Consider the following 23,504-nt stretch of genomic DNA (forward strand, 5'->3'; position numbering starts at 1 on the left):
TTAAAAAGGTTGATATCAACAATTTTCCTGTCCAAAAAAAACCCCAAAAAACAACAAACCAACAAAACAGAGCTACTCCAAGAAGCAACACTGAACAAGATAAGATAGCTCAAGACTCTTCTTACCACCAGATTCTTCAGAGCATGCTGGATGCTGAGGAAGGCAAACTCCATGGATTGTCACTGAACAAAACTTCTAAGATATTTGAGAGCATGAAGAGACAAAAGGTTTTGATTTCAGGACACAGTCAGACTGCTGTACCTGTTAAAGCATGCTTCTTCCTTCCATGTGGCAGCTCAGGACCTCTCCAAGACCCCATCAAAAATGCTGGAATGAGGCAAGCATGCATGGTAGCTAAGAGAGCCCAAAGGCAGCAACAAGTGGTATATGCCTATTTCTAACTCTAATGACAGTTCGAACCACCTCTCTATCACAGCCACAAAGCTGCTTCTCCAGTCTTCCTGAAATCCAAACTGTTCTTGTGTGTTTCCACACTTTCCACACCATTTCAGCCCCACGCCTCAGCCAGAGACTCAAACAGAGGCACAAGGTAGCCCCTTGTGACCTTGACTGACATTTCAACAACAAGCACGTCAAGACTTTCACAGAAACTCTGCAATATGCTGCAAAGATGTTCAAAAGTTCACATATTTTTCATGTTTCATATAAACATCTCACAATCCCAAGACTTTAGAAGCTGAAGGAGATACCAATTACATTCAATTCTTACAGAGTTTGTCACATCCAAGCCACACTCTGTATCAAGATCAGAAGCTCTTACCATTTACACACAAGTAACACACTTGTAGTGGGAGTAGGAGAGAGAACGAACTCTCCCTAAGCTGGGAGACCCTTGGCCACTGATCATATCTACAGTTTTACCTTTGCATCAGTAGAAATGGAAAGACATGCAGGCTTCAAAACACACGTCAATACACATTATACTGATTTGTCAGAAACTAAGGGAAAAGCAACACTAGTTTACCACTATCAGACACGTTTGACGAGCCTCTTCCATAACACAAGACACTGAAGCATCTCTGTGCTGCATGGCTTGGATTCAATATACCAAACACAACTGAAATCAGCTGGCCAACAAATGAGAAGTTACCACTTTTCAGACATCTCAGATTTCACCCTAGGTTTTACATCTCTTTGCTGCCCTAGCAGCACCCAAAACATTTCAAAAGCCTTTCTGCAAAGAGAAAATTGGACAGAATATTGTTTCTAACACACATGCTATTAAATATTTAGGCCTTGACTCTCAAGCAAATTCTTTGCCTCCACGATGGCAAGCTAGACATGCAGACTTTGGCAGGCATTGGATCTCAATTCCTCTAGCACAAACCCACAATTTACCACCAAGCAACCAGCGAAGTCTCTCAAACCAAACCTGCACACTGTGTGTGTGTATATAGGTATATACATACACATACTGAGCTTTCTCTGCAGAGTTCACTTGTGAGACAATTGCCTCATCACACCTCAAGGCACAAAGCTGTGGCACAGAGGAACTCTTTGACAGTCATCTCTCCATCTTCCTGGTCTTAAAAGCTATGCTGGATCACTTACCACAGAGGAATTAAATTAAAAAGAAATAAATGATTTCACAAGAAAATCAAATATTAGTTTATTTTTTTGAAATCCTGAAAGCCACCTTTTATTAAATCAGTGGGAGCACTTCCATTACAGAAGAGGAGCACTCCTTCACATTTTACAGAGAAGGAAAATACAGCAGAGTCCAGACCTAGTTCATCGAAAAGGCCTCGAGTTCTTCCATTAAGCTAGAAACAATATCCAGGAGTCAGCTCCCAGACTTGAGCTTCAACCACTAAATCTGCTTCAAAGCAATTCCATTGCTAAGCTAATGGCTGCAGGAGACTATCTCTACATCCACTTAAACCAGCAGATGCTAATCTCTTCATCTGCCACAGAAACGCATGCCATAGGGGTCTGGACAGGATAAGCAGAACAGATGTTGAAGTGCACATACAGTCTGGGGAATCATCTTCAGAGCTCAGCTTCAGAGGACACAGGAACTAAGAGATTTCTGGAGTGCTTCAGAGGACACAGGAACTAAGAAGATTGAGACACTGTCCTTTCTTGCACCATTGCTGAGGGAAGAATTAGAACCAGCAAGAAGGTGGAAGCAGGCATGCATATTTTGTACCTACAGATATTGCACAGCTCCCAGACAGTCCCAGATACATCTGACCCAGCAAACTGATCCATACCTAATGACAAAAAGAGCATCATGCTACAAAACCAAGCCAGGAGCAGCACAGTACTGCCAAAAAAAGCATCCGCATGTGTCCCAGTACTCATTAAAAATACTACTGCTAAATGCCTGAACTGCTGGGAGACTTTGGCGGCATCAAAGCAACTGCTTTAACAGAACTAAACACTATTTACCTCAAGCCAACACAAAACTGTAAAACACTGTCAGTCTTAAAAGCAGGGAAAGAGCCCCCAGTCACCGGAAGCAGCCTTCAGATCCCATGGGGTAGCTACCTGGAAAAGCCCTTCAGGGTAGTCGCAGCCTGTCACAGTAACAGGCTTCAAAGCACAAACACCTGAACACAAGTGTTTCAACTGGCCACAAAAGGCACACACGTGATCCAAACAACCACATTTGACCTGACCCAAGGGACCTTTAAATAGATTCCTTGCAAGGGTCTTGCCTGCAAGGGCAATGAGGGAAAATGGGTATTTCCAACAGCACGTTGGATTGCTGAATGCTTTCTCACACAGGGACACTTACTTCTTCCTTCAGCCCCTGCCACGTGGACTGGCCTGCTGTCAGGGGGCTCTGAGTTATGGTCTGCACAGCCTGAAGGGCTGCTCTCAAAGCAGAGCCTGGCCCATGCAACCAAAAAGCACAAGCCAGACTCACAGCTCTCCACTTCCCTCCAATAAGGAGACAGGGTAAGAAGCCCAGAGAAGGATTTTGAAGCTCTCATCAGGCGTAGCCAAATGACCACCCTAAGGTCGTGACATCAACTCTTTTCACTTACAGAAACGCACAGGACTCCTCTGAAGTGAGGACCACCTCTCCCACACTCAAAGAGGGGAAGAGAAGTTCAGTTTGGTAACTTCAGAGGGACTCTTCTAGGGGAAGATTCAGAAACCAGCGATACCACATACTCAGAAGCAGTTGCTGCTTTGTGCTGCAGCACAGTCACACTTATCTACGACGCTGGACCTCAAGGGCTTGTACCTACCTCAGGTGTCCCAGGCTGTAGTATCGCGACTCTCCGTCCGTTGACCGAACCACCTTGACAGTGAACATGGGCTGCAGCTGCCGCAGCTCCAGCAGCACAATGGCCAGGTAGTGAATGAAGAGCAGAGCATCCACCAAAGACACCGCGTACTGCACGATTCCTTGGTAGTTGGTGTCCTTCGAGTCCAAGATGCGAACGCCGTAAAAGAGCCAGTAGGAAAACACAAAGAGGAATATGAGGACCAGCAGAAGGGCCCGAAACACGAACACCCTTGGTAGATCTGCCTTGGGTTGGCGAAAAAAAAGAGCCCAGGTCCCAATCAGAAGAATGAGGAGTTTAAATGCCACAGAGATGAACAGTCCCTCACAGACAGTACCACATGGCTCCAGATCATCTCGCCACAGGATCTGGGGTAACAGAATGAAGGCAATGGGGGTAAGGAAGACTAGGAGTCCGAGAACAGCTGCCACTGTTAAGCCCAGGTAACGTTTGCAGTCCAACCCAACGCTGTCTTCCAGATCCTTACTGATCCGGGCAATGTCCTCCTGGGAAATACTGTGCTCAGAGGTGCCTGTGATTGCTGTCGTGGTCTCACCCCAGTTGTCATCCTGAGGGAGGAAGAGATAAATAAAAATAACATTGAAACAATCAGGCTACTCTTTCCAGGTGTTCCATTTTTCTTGCCTGGAATGATTGCTATGACAGCCTTAAGTCCCAGAAAAAATATATAGCAAAATCAACACCTTCAATATATTGGATAATCAACTCTGACAATTAGCAAAGGTTTGGAAACAACAGCATCCTGCCCAAACCAGTGACTATAAACATTAGGTGTTAAAAACCCCTAACTGTAGAGCAGGTAGCTCAGCTTCCTGTGCCACTCACTGTACCCCAGAGGTTCCTCTTCCAGCATGCTTAACAAGTAACATGATATAAATCTTGGAAACTGTAGTAATCATCAGTTCCCATGTCCAGGGCAAGGACTAGCATTCTTCCAGCCCACAAATTCTGCAGTGCAAGTGCACCACAAAAGCACCTGGAAGGGAAATTTTCATTTCAGTGTTTCAAGCCAGTTGTTGTTGTTACACAATCAAAAACATGTTCACACATTATTCTTCCATCCGTAACAGAAGCAACCACACCTCCAGCAAGTTCCTCCACTTCACTGTCTTTTATTCTCCTCTACAATAGTACTGCCCTCAATAGCTGACAATGTAATAAAAGTTTAGTTAAACCAACAAATTACAAAGGATATTTTCAGGTACAGGGCTTTTAAGTTTAGAGGATCCTAGACTGCCAAGTAGCTCTGGTATTACAATCCAGGACATTGTCAGACGCCACTTATCCACAAAGAAGCTTACCTGAAACACAGTCACCACATAGGCAAGTTTCAGATTACAATTACGTTTTCTGAAAGTCTCATTTCTTCCCTAGCTAGCATTAGAGAACTTCTGCAAGTTGGTTCTCCCATCCCACGATGCCTCCAATTACTCGTTCCTGCTGCTGGCAGAGCCAAAGAGTTAGACTGGCATGTACGGATTTGACTCACAGCTGCTGCTGGAGTGACTCATGCACATGAAGACTCCTGATGCTTCCCACAAATGCAAGAGTGGCAAGGCATGTGCTTTGTTTCTTGGCACCTGACACCTTTGTAGCTGTAATGCTCATTCAGAACCAAAGGTTTTTTCTTTTCCTCCTACCCTCCTCAGTGTATCTTCTGTAGCCTGTGTCATTAATAGGATTTACACCTTCTCCCAGACTTCTGCAACTACACATCAAAACAATCTGTTTTAAAGACACAGGCATCATTTTAAACCTTTACTCACTTCTTTAAGAGCCAGAGGAAAGAGTCTTCAAGAGTCTTTGGGAAAGGAATAGACTGACGCAGCACATCTACTTTGAACAACTCTAGGGATTTAACTTCTAAAGCACTCCAAGACATGAATACCTCCCATGCCTAGAGCAGTAGGGTTTTGAGGCAGACCAACCACAAATAGTCAGCATCTTGAATTAATATGAGAGGCTTTTTGAGTTACTTCTCACCAAAGCAGAGGCTCCAGAACAGATATCTGCATTGTAGTATGTCCCAAAAAGCAGCATATTCCTACCACATTTCCCTCTTTACCAGCATCGCCAGTAAAGCAATTTAAGCATGTCAACTATTTTATGTTTATGCATTAAATAGTTTTGCATAGTTTCATCCATTTGATGAGCTGCAAAATTGCGCAGAAAAGAGAAGGGACAGAAACCAGAGCAGCTTGAGGCTACAGCCCAGAAGACAGCAGGCAACAGGCACAGTGTACTGCTTATAACTCTTCCCACTATAAGTGGCACAAGCAAAATTGTGCAATTATATGGAAACCATAGACTCATAGAATGCTTTGGGTTGGAAGGGACCTTTAAGATCATCTAGCTCCAACCCACCCACCCCCACCATAATTAGGGCCACCTTCCACCAGACCAGATTACTCAAAGCCCCATCCAGCCTGGCCTTAAACACTTCCAGGGATGGGGCATCCACAACCTCTCTGAGCAACCTGTTCCAGTGCCTCACCATCCTCACAGTAAATAACTTCTTCCTAATATCCAATCTACACCTTTCCTCTTTCAGTTTAAAGCCATTCCCCCTTGTCCTATTACTACATGTTCTTGTAAAAAGTCCCTCTCTGGCTCTCTGGTATGCTCCCTTCAGGTACTGGAAAGCCACAATAAGGTCACACCAGAGCCTTCTCTTCTCCAGGCTGAGCAACCCCACCTCTCTCAGCCTTTCCTCATAGGAGAGGAAATATGAGTCTAAATCTCCATTGGTACATGGTTGTTGGACCTAACTCAGTGCCCTCTGCTCCCTAGGAGAAAAGTCTGGTTCATGCATCAATTATTTTGCTTTGGCTTTAATTGAGGAGTTCTGTGTGAAAACAAGGGCTTAAAAATTCACCAGTGTCTTTAGAACTATTCGAAATAATAGCTGGGACTCGTGAAAACAAGCATCTGATTACAAAATACCAGTACATGAAGTGAGCACACCAGTAGCTACATGAATACTGCTAAAGTACCACCATACACACTTTGGGTGGAAACTGCACAACAATATTTTTTTTCTAAAGGCAGAGGTGGAACCCCACAACCAAGATTTAACACACCCCAAATCCAGCTACGAGATACTGAAACTTCTTGCATTTTATGTCTTGCAGCATCAGCCATTCTTTGAAAATGAACATGCACCTTCATATCAACTAGTAGAGCAGAGAGAGCACTGGATCCACCTAGGTACAATCTAAATGCAGCACTATTCTAGTCTTTATTTAACCCCATGTTCCAAGTTCACCCTCCTTCACAGTTATTTCACACTAGTTTTACAATTCCTGACTCCTTTCCATATTGGAATTCTGATTCTAATGTACTTTACATAAATACTTAGAGCAAATCCTGCTTAAAAACTAAAACGTACATACAGGTGGAAAGGGTTGATCTGAATAATGCACAGTGAGATGACAGAAACAGATGTTTCTATAGAGCTTGGCAGATAACACTCTGGAGACAGAGGCAAATTAGTGCCCAAGAAGTTGTCACATCAGCACTGGTGCAGTCAAAAATAATGTTCTCAGAAAAAGACAAAACTATTTGCGACCTTGGCTTTATGCATGAATAAAAGGTACCCATTAAACAGCACACAAGCAATGCTTTTGTCCTACTCATGAGCCAATAAGCCACGTGTTCTGCTCCACAAAACACACTCCACGTTTTCTTTCACAAGCTCCTTACCTGGCCCTCCTCTGCCCGAGAGGCATCATTCCCAAGGAGCGGCTCTGCAGGAGGTGTCTGGATAGTGACGGACTTCTCAGATCGACTGCCATCTTTGCTTCGTGGCGATTTGTGTCTGTCTCGACTCCTTTTTTCAAAGAGTGGAAGAGGAGAACAACATTACCAGTTACTGAAATGTGCTACAACTCTACCTGCAACAGGTGCCCTAAGCATTAGGTCATAGTCAAGCTTGCCCATCTCTTGATCAAATTTTACTCAATCTATGACAAAACACGCTTTAGAAGAGGTAGAGAGGGACCTTGCCCTGAGAGAAGCCAACAGCCTGGAGGCTGGGACAGACTACCCTCTCAGTGATAGGAGAGGGAAGGACAGGGGTACACGCCCACCGCCTCACCTTCTCTTAAAACAGCATTGCATTCTCCAAGCAACTGGGAACTCCATTTGGGATCTACTGGTTTACAGTTCTCCACCTACAATAAGCTGTCTTACAGGGACATGCACACCTAACACAAGGAACTAATCAATACAGCTTTAGTTCCTTCAGTGTAGAGTCTTGTCATCTATGACCCGAACACTGTAGGACAATTGGTGAAGTTTATTTCCAGTGGTTAATAACCCCAAGCTGACCTCTTACAAAGAAAGCAAGACCATCAAGGGTACCAGGCCAGTGTTTACTTTCAGAGTACCCTCACAGCTTCTCATCTGAGAATGTCTCAGGATGAATTAAGCCCTACTAATCTGCTCACTGATATTTTCCTCCCCCTTCCCACATGGACAGCAAAGCAGACTTTGCACCGGAGACCCTCACTGTGCTTAGGGACTGGCTTAATCCTCACGAGCATCCCAGCTCTGCTCTCTCCACTGCCTCTCTCTTGAAATAACCAAAGCCCAAAAGTATCATGGGATGAGACTTTTTCCAGTTTACAGTAAGAGGCTGTAGGATTTTTATGTTGTTTTTGGAACTCTGAAGGCATCTTTCCACATTCTAAGTTTAAAAGGGCAATCTGTATTGGGGGGAGGTGCTAAAGAAGGGAAAAAAGGCAAACAAGAGATGTTTTACTCAATAACTGGACTGTGAGCAAAGAGACTTCATTTCATGGAAGAATTCTTTTTCCAACCACACAGGGTAATTGCTTCCGAAATGCAAAATTGTTTTGGACCAGCTCAGTAACAAGTTGAAAAGACTGTAAGTGGCACACATTTTGCATGTAAAACTAATGATGATGCAGAAAAGAAAAAAAAGGTTCTATATAATCAGAAGTTTCAGAGCAGATGGGTTTTGAGGCTGTTGAACTACCTCAACAGAAGAGGACTTGCTATTCAAGTTCAGAAAAATCTGACTTCTAATCCAATCAATGCTGATAAAGGAACTTGTTGCCAACTCAAGTGCCACTCAAATTCTATTTAAAAAAAACCCAACACACTATCAACAGAGTAGCCAGGAGGAAGGTGGGGAGAAGCAGGAAACCTTATTACTACACAATAAAGAAATGGCACCAGAAGAGAAAACAACCAGCAATTATCAGTTTTGGAAGTCTAACATATCTTCTCCCCAGAGACCGTACTCACCCCTTGTACTTTAAGAGCATAGTTAAGTGATATTTTCATTCTGTTGGCACTATGCCAATCTTTTTAGCCACATATAACCCCAGCATACATCCAACAGGTTGAATTAGCAGCTGCCAGTCTCCTCACTGTGTTCCCTATGAGGACTTTCCTCCTGTATCTCCTCCAGAGCTGTGGCCCCACTGATTTCATCCTGGCTTACAATTTTTTTCCCACTGGACATGTCCTAGCTTACAGCCGTAAGTAATTAAAAATAAACATTTCCTTACCCTTGTCTGTGAGCTTTTTTGGAGTGACCTGAGTAGTGGGAGTATCCCGAATATGTTGATTCTGTATCCATTGCAGCAGACATTGGGTCTGCACAGAAGGGGCACAGATTTTATTTAGAAAGTCAGTTCCTGGTGCTCCTGAGGTGGAGTCCGTGGTAAAAGTGCTTTCCTGGGTACTCTTCGCTTCCCAGTCATCAGTGAGATCTGGTCCTCAGAGACTGAGCAAGCTTCACTTTAAAAGGAATCCAATCAGAGGGGAGAGGAGGAAGGGTGCTTGGCTTCTTACAATTGACCTAAGAAAAGAGAAACAGGCATGGAAGTGCACTCGAAGAAAAGCAAGACATCATTCCTACTGCAGCAATTCCCTCACTCTGGCCACATGTCACCGCTTATCACACTGTGTCCGATTTGCAGACTTGTCCTGGTTGATACCTCTCTTTCCAATCTAGTGAAATGTATGCATTTGTAGAGCTTTAAATAAACTCAATGGATCTCTGTTTTGCAGAGTCTAGACTATTCCTCTAGGTCACCTCTAGGACAGTGACTTGGAGAAGGCTCAGTAGCCTGGATACCAAAATTCACCCACAGAAAAAGGACCAGGCTTGGCTTTCACACCCCATCTCTTCACCTCTGTAACATACAGCCCAAATAACCCCAGACTCAGAATGGGAGCATTATAGCCTATATATAGGGGAAAGGGTGGGGGGAGGGCACTTTCCTAGAAGAAATGCAGGGGAGGATCAGACCACCATGTCTGAACCTGCTTTGTTTTCATAACTGCAAGGTGTGCCCATTATACAAGCATTAGTTACTATACAATCAATGGCACTGTGAACACCTCTCTCTCTTTGTAACCTTTGCCTCCAGAAGCTAATTTGGGCCTCAAAGAATCCAATTTTATTAAAAATCATCTCTATATATACACATACTAATAACACTGGGGAGAGTTGATTAGAGATCACATCTAGCTTATATGGGTCAACACTTCTTACACTGTACTTTCATCTGGAACAGTAGCTCAAGTCACATCTGTAAAGGGCAGAAGAGGGTTATGATTTTTGGAACAGGAGCAGAACAACATCAGAACAATTCCCAACTGTAACATGTTAAAAACCCTGAACCCTGTGGGGAAGAAAGGTAGACAACAGCCCACTTTCCAAACCCACCATCCTGCATTAGGCAAGAAGAGAAATGGAAGGGAGGGGAGTTATGGACTTAGTCAGCGGTTTGGGGAAATGCATGTAAACGGTGAAAAGGGAAGAGCTGCAGCAATGGACAGAGGTACCATGGTGCAGCCCACCACTCCTCTGGCACACAGAAGCATTCTCACATGCCTTCTGCCCAGACAACTGCTGCCTCCAGTCAACACAGGACTACAACCGTACTTTCAGAGTGGGCAAAAGACCACTTTAACATTAAATTAGATCTCTGTTATTTTCTGCTCACAGCACTTTTCAAAGCTGTGAGCAATAAAACAGGCACTGCTTTCAGCCCTCTCCCTCCCAAAAGACAGAGGGACAAAAACAGAAATCGTGCTTTGGCCAACTACTCTTGCCAGCCGTAAGACTCCTCCACTAACACCTCCAGAAAAGCTTGTAACAGAGCAGAGAGCTCTACCACCACAAGCTGGGCCAAAGAACAAAGCCTCTTCCCCATAAGGTTCCTTGGCTGGTGGTGCAATCTGCAGTGAACTAAAGAAGCATTCCCCCTGCATCTGGAGCTGCAGGTATTTGCACAGGACTTGGGCTTGCCAGGGCTCTTGGAAAGGAGAAGGCCGTGGGGATCTTTTGTGTACCAGAATTCTCAAGCTCTAAGGGCATAGCGTGCCTTCAGAAAACTTAAAGGCAGTAGAGAATATAGAAAGGACAAACACAGATGGGAACCTAAGGCCTGGTTTTGGGAGGAAAGGAATGAGGATGGATTTAAACATAGTGAAACATAAAGCCAAGGCACAGCACAGTTTGGAAAATGGCATCATTACTGTAACAAGAATAAAAATCTCCCAGCCTAGGACGTGATGTTAACACTTGTTAACTCCCTAGGCTTGCACACAGCCTGTAGCTTATGGCTCCAGCAATAGGCTGGGACTCATTAAAGCTGATTTTTACCTCTACTGTCCTGCTAGGCAACCAGAGAAAAATCTTTCCTCTTTGTTTATCTTTCTCTGATAAAGGGGGGTGAGGCCACCACCCCCTACTTCAAAAAGCACTATGATACCAACAGAGGAGATGGCTACACAGGATTTTGCAGTCATTAGGCATTACAAAACAGAAACACCCTCAGCTGAACAGGTGACAAGTATTATAGTCTTAAACCACAGTTTGTGATGTTACTGGGGTACCTTTGAGAACAACCACTAGCTTCACAGATACACACCACTGCATTATATGAATAGGAAAAGCAAGGAATGCTGCTGGCATACATGAGTAAGGGCTAGGTATTTTTCATAGGCCTCTAGGAAAGTATAAATTCCCAGCCTTTTCCTCTAACCACACAAAAGAATTTTCCCCCAAAATCCCAGATAAAAGAACCAGAGACAGGGACTGGGAACAGAACTCCTCTTCTGACCCCTCTCGCCCAATCAGCACAGGATCACACTTCTCTGGAGGCATCAGAGAACATTTCAGCAGGTAGAGGCTGCTGTGGAAATGCACGGGCTGCCTACACAGGAGCCATGAACAAGCAGTGCCCATCTGACCATACATGAAGCAAGGCAGTGCTGGGCACCAGGCATGGGAAGACCAACACAGGAACGCCAGGGCAGGCTGGATCACGCAAACTTTCATTTTCTGTATAAACAAGAGCAACGGTTTTGACACAGCTCTGTGAAAAGTCAACAAGGCGGCCCCCAAAAAACATTAAGTATCCTGGATCACTGTCAAAAGCAGTAATCTTAGAGGTATTTTCCAACCTCAGTGATTCTATGATGAACTCAGGGACTCCGCACCTCCTCCTTGCCCTGACCACAGGACACACCAGTGGCTAAATAGATATTCCTGCCAAGGCACTTACACAGGGCTGCCAGGAACAAAATATGTCTGCCCAATCTCAGCTGGAAAAAGCAGAAGACCACTGTCTAGTGCCCAACCAAGGCTGACTGCCAAGGCTTCCTAGATTTGCTCAACAAAGAATAGTCTGGACTGCTAGCTAGACACTCCGAGCAGGATGAAAGGAAGAAACCAAAGAGGGAGGAGTGCAGTCCAAACACACCCTCCGCATAGCCTAGCCAAGCAGGTTACCCACCTCCTGCTGTATTTTACAGCAGGAAGGGGGAGCAGAAAAGCAGAAAAGCTTCTGAAACTACCGTGGAAGAGGTAAGGAAGGAATCAAAAGTCAACTAACATGCTAAACTATGTCTCCGGGTTGAAGCTCTTTCAATGACATAAACAGAAGTCAATCCTGGATTAGCCACCACCCCAATAGTCTGAGCTCCAGTGACAAGCTGTACATGTATCCTTCATAACACAACCATATCCACACTAAGCACAGTCTTTAAACTAGTAAGTCACTTAATGATTCTTACCCTGCCCCTCTGGGCCAGGACAACTGCGCAGCAACCCCATCATTTGGGGCCTCATCTCTTCACAAACAAGCGTGAATTGAGAGTCCTATTTAGCCAATTGAAACGGCTTCACAAAAGATCATTACATCTCACAGGACTCCACTGAAGGCATGGCCTGTTTGCAGAGCTTCTGGCCCTGCGTGAAACAAAGCTCTTTTGGCCTGAGGGTACAGTTGCACTGTATTTCAGCGTTGACAAGAAAGCTGGTGTAAGTAGCTTCCACCTCCGCACCACGGTTCACCACTCTCGGTTGTGTCAACACAATTCTCAGCAAGCAAACAGCAGTGCTGGAAAACAAAACAAAAAATCCCTTTTCTCCCCCCTGCCACGCTTTTGTCTTGGATCCTTTCCGTGACCTAGTTCACAGCACAGCCCAAAACATCAAAACCAACACCATGGTGAATAGCAGCACAAGCGAACAGCTAGAGGGGAGATGGGAACGCCTCCTCCGTTCCAGTCACGACAATTGTATAGCTGCACACCCAGCACTTTGCTCCCAGTGGGGCCAGCACTCTCACTTTGCCTTTCCCTTACTCACTGATAACAGAAGGAGGCCAAGTACTAGATGGAAAACAATGGTAAGGACTCTCCAAAGGAAATTTTGTGACCCTGTCCTAGCAAGGAGGACTGCTGCATCCTGCACAACAGTGAAGAAATGCAGTTACCCCTGAATACTGCAGAGATCACTGTAATTACAGTTTCTAACAGCTACAGAACTCATTGTAACTCCCTCTTTTCATATACTCATAAATCTCAAGAAGAGTTCTTTTGAATCGCTATTTTCCACGCTGGAAGCCCAATCCCATTTCCAACGAAGTCTGCTTTGTGATCGTCTTCAAGGGAGCACAGTTTGGCTCTCAGCCCAAGAGAAATTTAAAAGAGCAAGTTACATCTTTAAATCAAAGAGAGCAAACATGAACAAGAACACTCTTTTACATCCCATGCTTTCCCAATGGATTTTCCCCTGTGAAGTTGAGGCAAATAACTCCAAACCAGCTCATCTTTGAAATCCTTGTCTGCACAGTTTCAATCTTACTCCATTTAAAACTTGCAATCAATTAGAGTTGATTTACCAGCCCGGTTCATGAAGTTACATGTATTTGGAAGTGCCATCTGGAGCACAAGCAGCCACAAGTGTCTGTGAGGATGTGCGCACACTCGGCTCCAAGCGCTGTCAGCCTTGCTTGTTAAACAGCACCAGCTGTCTGTAGGGTAATGGATGCCCACGAGCTATCGCGCCGAGAAATCTCTTTTCTTCGTTTAGTGGAATGAAGAGCTTTGCAAATTAAACACACAGAACCCCAAGCGCTGAGCTATGGGACAGCGTTAGGATTCAAGACTAAAAACAATTAAAAGACGGCTAAGCAGTGGGGAAGCCTTCCAACTCTGGCACTAGCTCGGCTGCACGGTACTGCTGCAGCGTATTCCTATTATTCACTTCAGGAAAACGAGAAGTTGCGTAACTTGCTATGTTCAACTGCATATATAGTAAGACCTATGAGCAATGCCACAGGAACCTCTTGCTTTTGAACTTCCTGAGCAGGCCCCAATCCAGCAACTTGATCTGTAAGCACAGAAGTTCTACTTGCAGAGCCAAGAGATTCAGTTTTAATGACCAACGAGCTTTGGGAAACAAGGTTCTGACAAAATTTTCCTATTTATGTTTGTATGTCATTAAATAAGGTTAATTTTGGCCTTTTACTCTGCGGTGATGGCTCTTGATTTGCAAGCCCCTTATCCTAAAAACAAAAAATAAAATGTTCAGTAGTCAGCAAATCCAAGCCCTCTAGCAATAGGTTCTCTTTTCTTTTGCTCCTCAGAGACTCCTTAGAAAGACTTTATAGACCCCTTGGAATTTCCAGCCCCTAGGTTGACAATCATTAGTCCATGACGTGGATATTTCAAACAGAAAAGTCATCTCATTTACTTATCCACCTGCATGTTTAATCAGAACATACAACAACACAGGTCTGAAAACACAGCAAAGCTGTTTCAATTGACAAGAGAAATACCCAGGCAAAACCACCACCCAAGAGAGCGGTGTTTTCAGGCACTCAGCCCCAGCCTCTTGCCCCCGTTACACACACTGGAAGTTGGGAAGCTCTCTACGTGTGATCCCTCAGTGCAGCACTTCCTGGGAGGATGTCCTTTGCCCACTCCAAGAGCCACATCTGTGCTGTTCAAGTTTCTGAAGCACAATGAGCATTCAAGTCTATCATGCAAATTATACCTCGTGTGCCATCGTGTCAGACTGGTGAAAGCTTGCACTTCCTTGCCCCTATGTCTCTCCTGTGTTGCTAGATTTTCAAGTGCACCTCTTAATCCCAGAGCCATGCAACACGACAGAAGGTATTGTAGCCTCACCCTCATACTAGAGCAGCATCTGGGACTATGCACAGGAATAGCTTTCCATATTGACATTTAAAGCCCTACAGCCTTACTGAAACAAACACAGAAAAGAGTCTCGCAAGACACTTCAGACAGGCAGCACCTGTACCTCATTTTCAAAGCTTACTTTTAGCCACAGCACGAAGATACTGAGATAGCATTAGAACTATAAACTGCAGAAGGTTTCTCTACTGAAGGAGCACCCCCTCCCCTTTAGGATACTGCATATCTGCCTGAATTTTCTCTTTGAATTTAGAATGAAAAAGGAGTCTACAGACCCTAATCAAATCCCCAGTACACAGCACAGTGGGACTCCACAGTACAGAGTCTCTTTCTCTCTCTCCCTCTTTCTGCTCAAACCTGTACAAAGCCAATGCCATACTGTCCTTGCAAGGAGAAAAGGAAAAGGTGTTGACCCCTGAGGAAATAACTGCTGTTTTTTAATTTGACCCAAATCAGAAAATTCTGAAGTACAGGCTAATGAGAAATTAAAAGAAGTTCTAAGATAGTTTCCACATGGGTTCATTTTCTTCTTCCCAGTGACCATAGCAGATACAGAGAAGCATGACACTGTTCCCTACCAGCAGAACTGAATGTCACAGTTCTCCATTCAAGTCTGCCCCTCAGGTCCCCGCACAGCACAACAAGCCCTATAGCAGCAAAGCCACATTTCTGATTCCATTCTTTGCTACAGTTTTCAGAGGTGGGGGAATGAGGAAGGCAGGCTACAACAACAACGTGACATGCAGTTTTGCTAGGTCTTGGTAGCGTTTTCCTAGTACTGTATCCCAGTCTCCCAGCGACAGTAAGCCCTCTCCAGGTGGACATGTCCATAAGATACGAGCCACCAGGTACACTGTCACTACTAATCAAAATGAAAAGGTCAGCATCAACCACCGAGAGCTGCTGGTCAGGGACTGTGGGCAGTTAGACACTTGCCTGGGTGGTTTCAGTATAGTCTGGGATTGTTCCAAAATTTCAGCTCAAAGGGAACATTTTTAAGGGAGGCTTTCTGTAAGACTCTATTCACATTTATTTTTCAAAATTAACAACTGAAGCGATCACCGAGCCAACGCTGGTCTCGCAGTTGCGGCCAGTTAAACAGCCAAATCCCAACGGAGGAAGAGAGCCAAGCATGGTCAAAACGAAGCTCTTCAAAGGCAGAAAGGCACCGCTGAAGCTCTCTTCTCCACAACTCTCCTCTCAAAGTCAGGATGAGCTCACAGACAATGATATCACAGAATACACTCCATAACATCCTAATTTGCACTTCCAGCCAGTATGACTCGATTTCTTAACTCTACATAGCTGCACAGATCTTGTGGGCAATTTGTTACTGACAAACTCAGGGCCAAAAAATCCCCACTGCTTCAAACAGTAGTAGAATCGCTAAGCCTGTCTCCCCAGATCGAAAACCCTGCCATCAAGTCACTTACGCTTTCACAGACTCTGAAAGAGAGAGCTCGGCCCTTGGCATAAGAGAGTTAATTTAGCATCCTGACAGTGTTCTGAGCAAGAAAAACGCCAACCTTATGTTATTTCACAGCAGCTCTCCAAAGCACGCCTGCCTTCCCGCTGGTCACTTCTGTACCCCCTCCCGTGCTGTCCAGCGGGATGAGCCCAGACAGGGAGCAGTTTGTTTTACACGGCGTGGGCAGACAAGGCATTCCTCAGCAGAGCCTTCACCCCAGCGTGGATCGACTCGTCCCGGCGCTTTCACAGCGCACGGGCTCCTTCCCAGGCGAGGCTTGGCAGCGAGAGCGCTGCCCGCCGTGCGGGGCTAAGCCCACCGCCCTCGCCGGCACCGACGGGCTTATCCCGGGATGCCGGGATCTCTCCCACCCGCGGTATCAGGGCCAGGACCCGACGCCCCAGCAGCCCCGCGGCGGGCAGGGGCACAGCCCCGGCCGGCGGGAGGGAGGCTCGGCGGCCACCCCCGCCCGCCTTCCATCTCCGGGCAGGGGGAGCGGGGACGCGGCGGGCTCCCCCCGCTGCTGGCATCCCCGGAGCCTACCTGGGCTCTCAGCCCCCGCCGCCCGCCCGGGGACGGAGTCCTGCCGCCAGGAGCGGGAGCAGCGCGGCTGCCCCGGCGCTGCCCCCGCCGCCCCGGGCACCCCGGAGCAGGGCGGCGGCGGGGTCCCGCCGGCGGGAGGGCGTGGTGGGGGGCAGCAGCGGCGCCCCCCGCGCTGCACCCCGCACGGACGGACGGACGGACGAATGAACGGGCAGATGGACGGACTCACCTCCCTCCCGCGGCCGCCCCATGCCGCTCCCGGCACCGACCCGCCGCGCCGCTCCCCGCCACCTTCCCCGGCGGCGGCCGCCGTCGCTGCTGCCGCCGCCGCTGCTTTCCGCTTCCTGTGCCCAGCACCGCCCCGTACCCCCCGCCCTCCCCCGCCGGAGCCACCGCCCTCCGGGCGAGGCTTCCCTCCGCGGGAAGCGCCCATCGTCGCTCCCACCGGGATCCGAGCTCGGTACTACCCAGGCTGGTGCTCATCACACCCGGGCTGCGGCGTTCCCCTGCTTCAGCCGTCTCTGGGGGGGACCTGCGGCACGACCCGCTACTCACTCCCCGAGGCCTTACTTGACCCTTGAACCTCTCGCTCTAGTTCAGCCTCCTCTGCATCTCGGGTTATACGCACCTTCCGTCGCATCTGCCGCTGCCCCTCTTCCCCATCGCCCCTCTTCCTGCTCCAGGTGCCCGGTTCCAGAGCCCCCGCAGTCCCCCCGAGGCTCTACAGCTCTCCTGCACCCAGCCTTGCCCCCCTTCTGTCCTTAGGCTATCACCCTGTCCTCCAGCAAAGAGACCAGTCCCTTCGAGCTCTCCCACCCAGGACAACTGTGTTCTTGGGTTTCCTCCAAGGCTGAGTGTATTGCTAGGCACTGTAATGCCTAGCCTTCGGGACGGTTTGGTCTCTTCCTCCACCCATAACCTGCAGCTGCAGTGTGCTTTGCCCCTGGTCACAAGAGGTCTGCAATGAGGAAGGACCTCCTGCCCTTCCCAGGGAGAAGGGCCTGGTTTGCTTGAAGCCTGCCCTGGGCACCAAATTCCTTACACACTTGCTCTGGGCAGGTGGGAAGGAAACAGGACGGTTGTATGTCAATGCAAGTATGCAAATGTTGCTCCTTTTTCATTTCACCTTTGGGTTGCCTTACCCTTTAAAAATATTTAAGTTTTTGGGCTGTACAATGAACTAGCAGGTGGGAATGTATGAAAAAAATCTAGACCTCCTAGATTCCAGTCCAACACTTTGAACTACCCCGGCCATAAATGGAACAAATGCAGAAGAAACTAAAGTTATTCCTAACAGATAGTTTCTGTGTTGCATTATTGTGGCTTCTGTAGATGGCATCTTTTACTTTTCCTCTTCACTTTGCCCTCGTTCTGTTTTTCCAAAACAATGTCATGGTTTTATTTGTGGTGCTTGTCCCTTATTCAACATGCATGCCCCATAGAATGACTTTACAATGGAACAGTCAACCAGGAATTAAAAAAACCTTTCCATATCACTCTGATTTGGTAGTTACATTACCTCCTATTTTGCATGGCATACATGTTTACCCAACCTGGTGACTGACTGGAAGAGTCTGATATCAAGTGATAGGCTCTATCTTGTATTATGCATCAACATGTGTCTAAACTTGCCCAAGGCCTGAGTACTCTGCTGCATTCCAGGCACTGGCTCTGCCCTGGGAAGTGTCTGATACCCTGTTGAAAGCTGCCTCTCAGCTTCACTGCCTGCTAATGGCTCCCCACCTCGACTGTCACAATGGCCTTGCTTATTTAACCCTGCCCAGAGGTGGGGGAATGTGACAAAAGCCAACAGCGTACAGTTTATGCAGGCCATGCATCTGATGCAGGGGAGCGACTGTACAAGGAACAAGGTTTTACCTGTGCCGTGTGGGGAAGAGGACAAATGGAGGTACTGCCATACCTAAAAGGCTATGGAAATTCAGGGGAAAACTTCAACAAGGGAAAGGGGCCTTTATCAAAGGTCTTTACTAGACTTCTTTGAAAGCAACTAAGAAACTCTATTTCTTCTCCTACTATGTTGCCCCAGCAGCTGCTCAAGAAGGTTTGAGAGACTTTCTAAATACTAGTTTCATGGTCTACAGCAACAGGACTTGTTGCAGTACACCACAGAAAGGAGATTGCTAAGAGATCTAAGCTGGGGATGTATACAAACCTCATTGAAGACCAGCACTCATGCACCACCTGGTGCAGAAACCCGATAGACTCATTCATGAAGCCCACTTACATCCAACCAGGTCAAGCTACTGCCCAGAAAACTGGCAAAGGAAGAATACACTGAAGATGGGCTCTGGGACAGAGTCTAAGATGCTGTTACATGCTTATCTGTCATCATCTATTTAAACCTCTGAGACATGCGGAAATGTTACATATGAGTCAAGCTACTTGTGTGGTAGGGTCATAGTTCAGAAATTTGTGAAGTGCTATGCTCCTGTACACTACTGAATAGGTAAGATTAGAGTTACTTAAGCTTTTTTTTTAAGGTACCCAGAATGGATCTCATAGATTCATTCATAAAGAATTGTTTAAGTTGGAATGTGGTGGTCCAGTGTCCCCACTCAGAACAAGGTCAACTAAAGCAGATTGCTCAGGGCTGTGCCAAACGGAGTTTTGAACATGTCCAAAGGCAGAGTCCACAACCTCCCTGGGCACCATGTTCCAGTGTTTAACACATGCATAGTAAAAATGGTTTTTCCTCATGTTTAAAAGTAATTTCACATATTTCAGTTTGTACCTGTTCCCTCTTTTCACCACATGCCACTGAGAAGAGTCTGGTTCTGCTTTTTCACCCCTTTCCAATTGGTATTTATACATGTTGATACACATTTACACACACTGATTCCACTCTGAAACCTCTTCTCAAGGCTGAAAAATCCCAGCTCTTTGTGTGTTGGATGTTCCAATCCCCAAATCATGTTAGTGGACTCACTCCAAATATGTCCATGTCACACGTGGTCTCTGGTCCAGAGTGTGCTCTGTCTGCTTGTAATGCAAGACACCTTCACTGCTCAGTTCCCTTCTGTTTTCATTTTTTCCCATTCCTGCTGGCATAGTGGCCAGGAGATGTTTTAGGAAGCATCTGTAAGTGGTCAAGTAGATGGACCAGCACTGCTTTATGGCACGATCTTAGATGCACACACAGATAGATGAGAAGGTAGGACGCTCATATGAAGCCTGGCCCAAGCTTGATCTGTTTCACAAAAAAAGGGACATGATGTCAGATTCTTCATCCCTTTCTGCAGTGGACTTGCATGAGATCATAAATACCTTTGATTTGTTCCTAATTTGTCTCCTATGAAAAAAAATCCTTATCATGTGAATGCCAATGCTGTAACCTCAAGTTCAGCGGAAGTAGCAGAGGAAGGCTAGTAGATGTCCCTGCACTTACTTCAACAAATAAGTCAATAAAATAATTATTTTCTGCTTAAGCCAGCAAAAACTGAGACTTTTTCAGATTTTACAAGAAGCAACTTCTGACTTCCCTTAACTCTCCTTTGGCTTGTTTTTTTCAACAGTAACATGACTAACATTCTCATTTCATATGGCTCCTTGAGGGGATTGTTTGTGTCCTTAGCTTTGAAGAAATCCACAGGGAGATTATACAAGTGCAATCAGGAACATTCTTTTCCACGAGGATCCAGACAGTTTTTGTCCATATCACATTTTCTGAAGATTCTAGGTGCCTTCCCACATGTGCAATACTATCTGACCAGGGCCAAGATGGGTGGATGGTTTGGTCCCACATGAAAAAAACTCACTGACTCATTCATGCAGGATATTCAAAATGATAAAGGCATCTGCTTTTTAGAGGAAACATCCGTATGCAATTCTACTAATCCAGCTACTGCATTCTGCAGGCTTGTATTTTTCACTCTGAAAAGCATGAGTTGTACAGAAAAACAGGGAGAGATGGATGTTTGGTCACAGCTGTGTTGAACACAGGTTATCTTGGATCCATTAGAAGAGGCACTTTCTGAAATGTGGACATTATCCTTTCTTATAGCAAATTCCTTAAAGTTTTGAATCACCCTGTTTTATATTTTGATTTACTGATCACAGTGCATGATCAACCTGCTACCCAATGATTATAGCTAAATTCTTTCTTCTAGGATCATATATTGTAAAGGTATGGGAGTTTTCACACAACTTGACATGTAGCTTACACTTTCAAATCATCTCTTGGCTCAAAAGTTTGCTTTCCTTTTTCCTCCAGGACCTTATATTCACTTATTTTTAAATAAATCCATATGCTTACCCTTATATTTTTCTACTGATAATTTTTGTGGGCCTGATTCTGCTTTTTTTGGAGACACACACATACAGTATTTTTGTTAAGATACTGAGGTCAAATTTGCTGTAGATTTTCTCCATCACCTTGGAATCCAGTCTTTCCCTTTTTTCCCTCAAAATCCAGGCTCCACCTTCCCCAAAACACAGTGACATATCCAGATAATTTTTGTCAGTGACAAAATTCAGTGACAGAATCACATATCTACACATGTCCATGAAAGCTGACTGGTTTCTCAGTTTGGTATGGTTTATACTGTTTCCTGAGTAGAACGAAAAGATCATTTTTAAGTTGCAGGCCACAGAGATTCCTCACCAAAGACAGAACTTGTGTGTACAATGCCCTGAGAATCAGAGGCAGTGCTTTGTCAAGAAATATAAGCATGAGCTGAGCCAGCACAAGTATAAATGTCACTCTGAATTACAGCCTGCTTTTATATAGCATCAGCTGGAGCCTCGAGCATGGGGTGCAAAGTTTTTCCTGAGACTGGATGCCACTTCATAGGTCCTATCTGATGAAACTGCTTGTAAAGCCAATCTGAACTGTGCATGATCTTTCTCTTTGCTGCTGACCTCAATCTAGCAGCACACATCTAAAGTTTAAGTAAACGTGCAATGACAGATATGCACAAGGAGCCACATTTCTCTTATGCTGCAGATAATCTCGTTCAGAGGAAGAGAGAGGCCAGAGGGACATGACTACAAAAGAACACCTTCCTTCCCTTTTGGAGTGGTTGCTATTTAGAAAGGGAAAATGCGTAGTACTGCACAGCTGAAGAAACAGTATGACACATTTATTTTGTATAGCAACTTCTGTAAAAGCTACTGAGCCCCTTATGGAATTAATTTTCTGAAATACACAATTTCTGCCCAGATAAAGAGAAATGGTGGTGGGTAGCAAACACTAGAAAAACCTCACTTGGCTGAGATTCTGCTAAGTCCAATTCAGGATTCTACTGCAATCTCACTTCCATTTCAAAGCAGAGAGAAGTAGAGCTTTTCTTTGGGTTTGGCAATTTAAAGAATATTAAAGATTATTGTTTAAAAACCCACAACAAAATCCCCATACTCCAGAATAATTTCCTAAATCAATTTAAATGGAAAAATAATCTAGATTTCATCTGTACAGTCAAAGAGGACAAGGGAGGAAAAAAGAATGTATTTTGTTTGACTTGCCCCTGAGTTAGAGGGCTAAAATCTATCACATACCATGACTTTTCTCTGTGTGCCAGGTACCTTGCAGCCCCCTACAGACCTTCTCTTTAGGGGTAAGGGACATTAAAAGGCAGGTAGTCATGCCCTCCTCTCCTTTATAACTCTAGTCAGAGTCATACCAGGGTGAGTGGCACGGGACAGAGGCTGAGCCTCATCTTGTTGAAACAAAGGAAAGCATGAGGCCTCAAACAGGAATACTTGGCCATAGTGGTGGCAGACACACTACTTCAATCTCTTCTGGGGGACTCAGCCACGAGACAAATCCTGCCCAAGTGTAACTGCATGGAGGGCAGAGAACCTGTAGGTGAGCTAGAATTTGGCCTTAAGTGTGTGTGAAGCTGAGGAACAAGACTGCACACACTGGAACTCTTGGGAATTAAACCTTTCAAAGAAGGACAATACATACACAGGAAGAAGAAGAGGTAGAGGAACAGAGTCTTGAGTCTGCAGACTGAAATTATGTGTTCAGTCAAGCTGCCAAAGAGAAAAGCATAATTGGTATTTCAATGCTGGCAAAGAGGGAGCCTTTTTCCAGGCTGGAGAAGCACCGTGCGCTGCTGCAGCTGATTAACAGTGCCACCAGCCGGCCTGCTGGAAGAGCGCCAGTTGGAGAGACTCGGGGAAAACAAGGAGCTTCTACCCACCATCTCTCACCCCTCCAAATCCTCACGGTTGGACACCTTGCCAAATACAGAGGGGCTGTTCCTGTGAGCAGCTGCAAGATAGGTCTTACCCACAGAGGTGCTGTGCAGTACTAGTTTACCTAAGCTTCAGCTGGGTCAAAGGAGATAAGGAATCACCTGGGGTTTTCTGGTACAGCTAAGGGAGAAGGACAGAGTATCCGACTCAGGAAGACTTCTTCTAGCGTGGAGCACACCAGTCAGCATGATGAGCCGTGGAAGGCCTGAAATTATTAAGTAACCAGATGGTGCCACAGAGGCAGCGCAAATGCAGCCAGTGAGATGTTTGTTGGCTAATGAGATATTTAAGGACATACTTTCCACTGCATGTGGGGTGGTTTCCTTTCGGAAGCTGAATTTTAAGTTGAATTACGTTTGGCACCTTACAATCTCTCTGGTCAAACAAACACTTATTAGGAGAGCTACTATTACCTGGCTGTACTAAAAACATTCTAAAAATACTCTAAAGCCAACAGTGCCAACAGTGCAAAAACCAGGGAAGTTCCCTTGCAGTAAACACCA

At 45.7% G+C, this 23,504-nt stretch overlaps 1 protein-coding gene across 4 annotated transcripts in view; it reads right to left on the reverse strand.

The window, feature by feature from the left end:
• The window catches only part of VANGL1 (VANGL planar cell polarity protein 1), a 48,406-nt gene extending 29,880 nt beyond the window's left edge, over positions 1 to 18,526 (reverse strand). Inside the window, exons 1-4 of one of the 4 annotated variants that reach the window (XM_051779659.1) lie at positions 18,302 to 18,526; positions 8,819 to 9,111; positions 6,984 to 7,110; positions 3,222 to 3,829 (exon numbers count right to left, since the gene is read on the reverse strand). In XM_051779659.1, the coding sequence (XP_051635619.1) occupies positions 3,222 to 3,829; positions 6,984 to 7,110; positions 8,819 to 8,901 (818 nt within the window). In that variant the 5' untranslated portion in view covers positions 8,902 to 9,111; positions 18,302 to 18,526. Of the gene's footprint in view, positions 1 to 3,221; positions 3,830 to 6,983; positions 7,111 to 8,818; positions 9,112 to 16,297; positions 16,321 to 17,011; positions 17,131 to 17,249; positions 17,272 to 18,301 lie in introns of those variants that run through there. The other 3 variants (XM_051779661.1, XM_051779658.1, XM_051779660.1) reach the window with 3 other exon arrangements.
• Between the last annotated feature and the right edge of the window lie 4,978 nt (positions 18,527 to 23,504).

Source organism: Manacus candei, unplaced genomic scaffold (genome assembly GCF_025592945.1).
Source record: "Manacus candei isolate 608988 ecotype Guabito, Panama unplaced genomic scaffold, ASM2559294v1 h1tg000014l, whole genome shotgun sequence".
NCBI lineage: Eukaryota > Metazoa > Chordata > Aves > Passeriformes > Pipridae > Manacus > Manacus candei.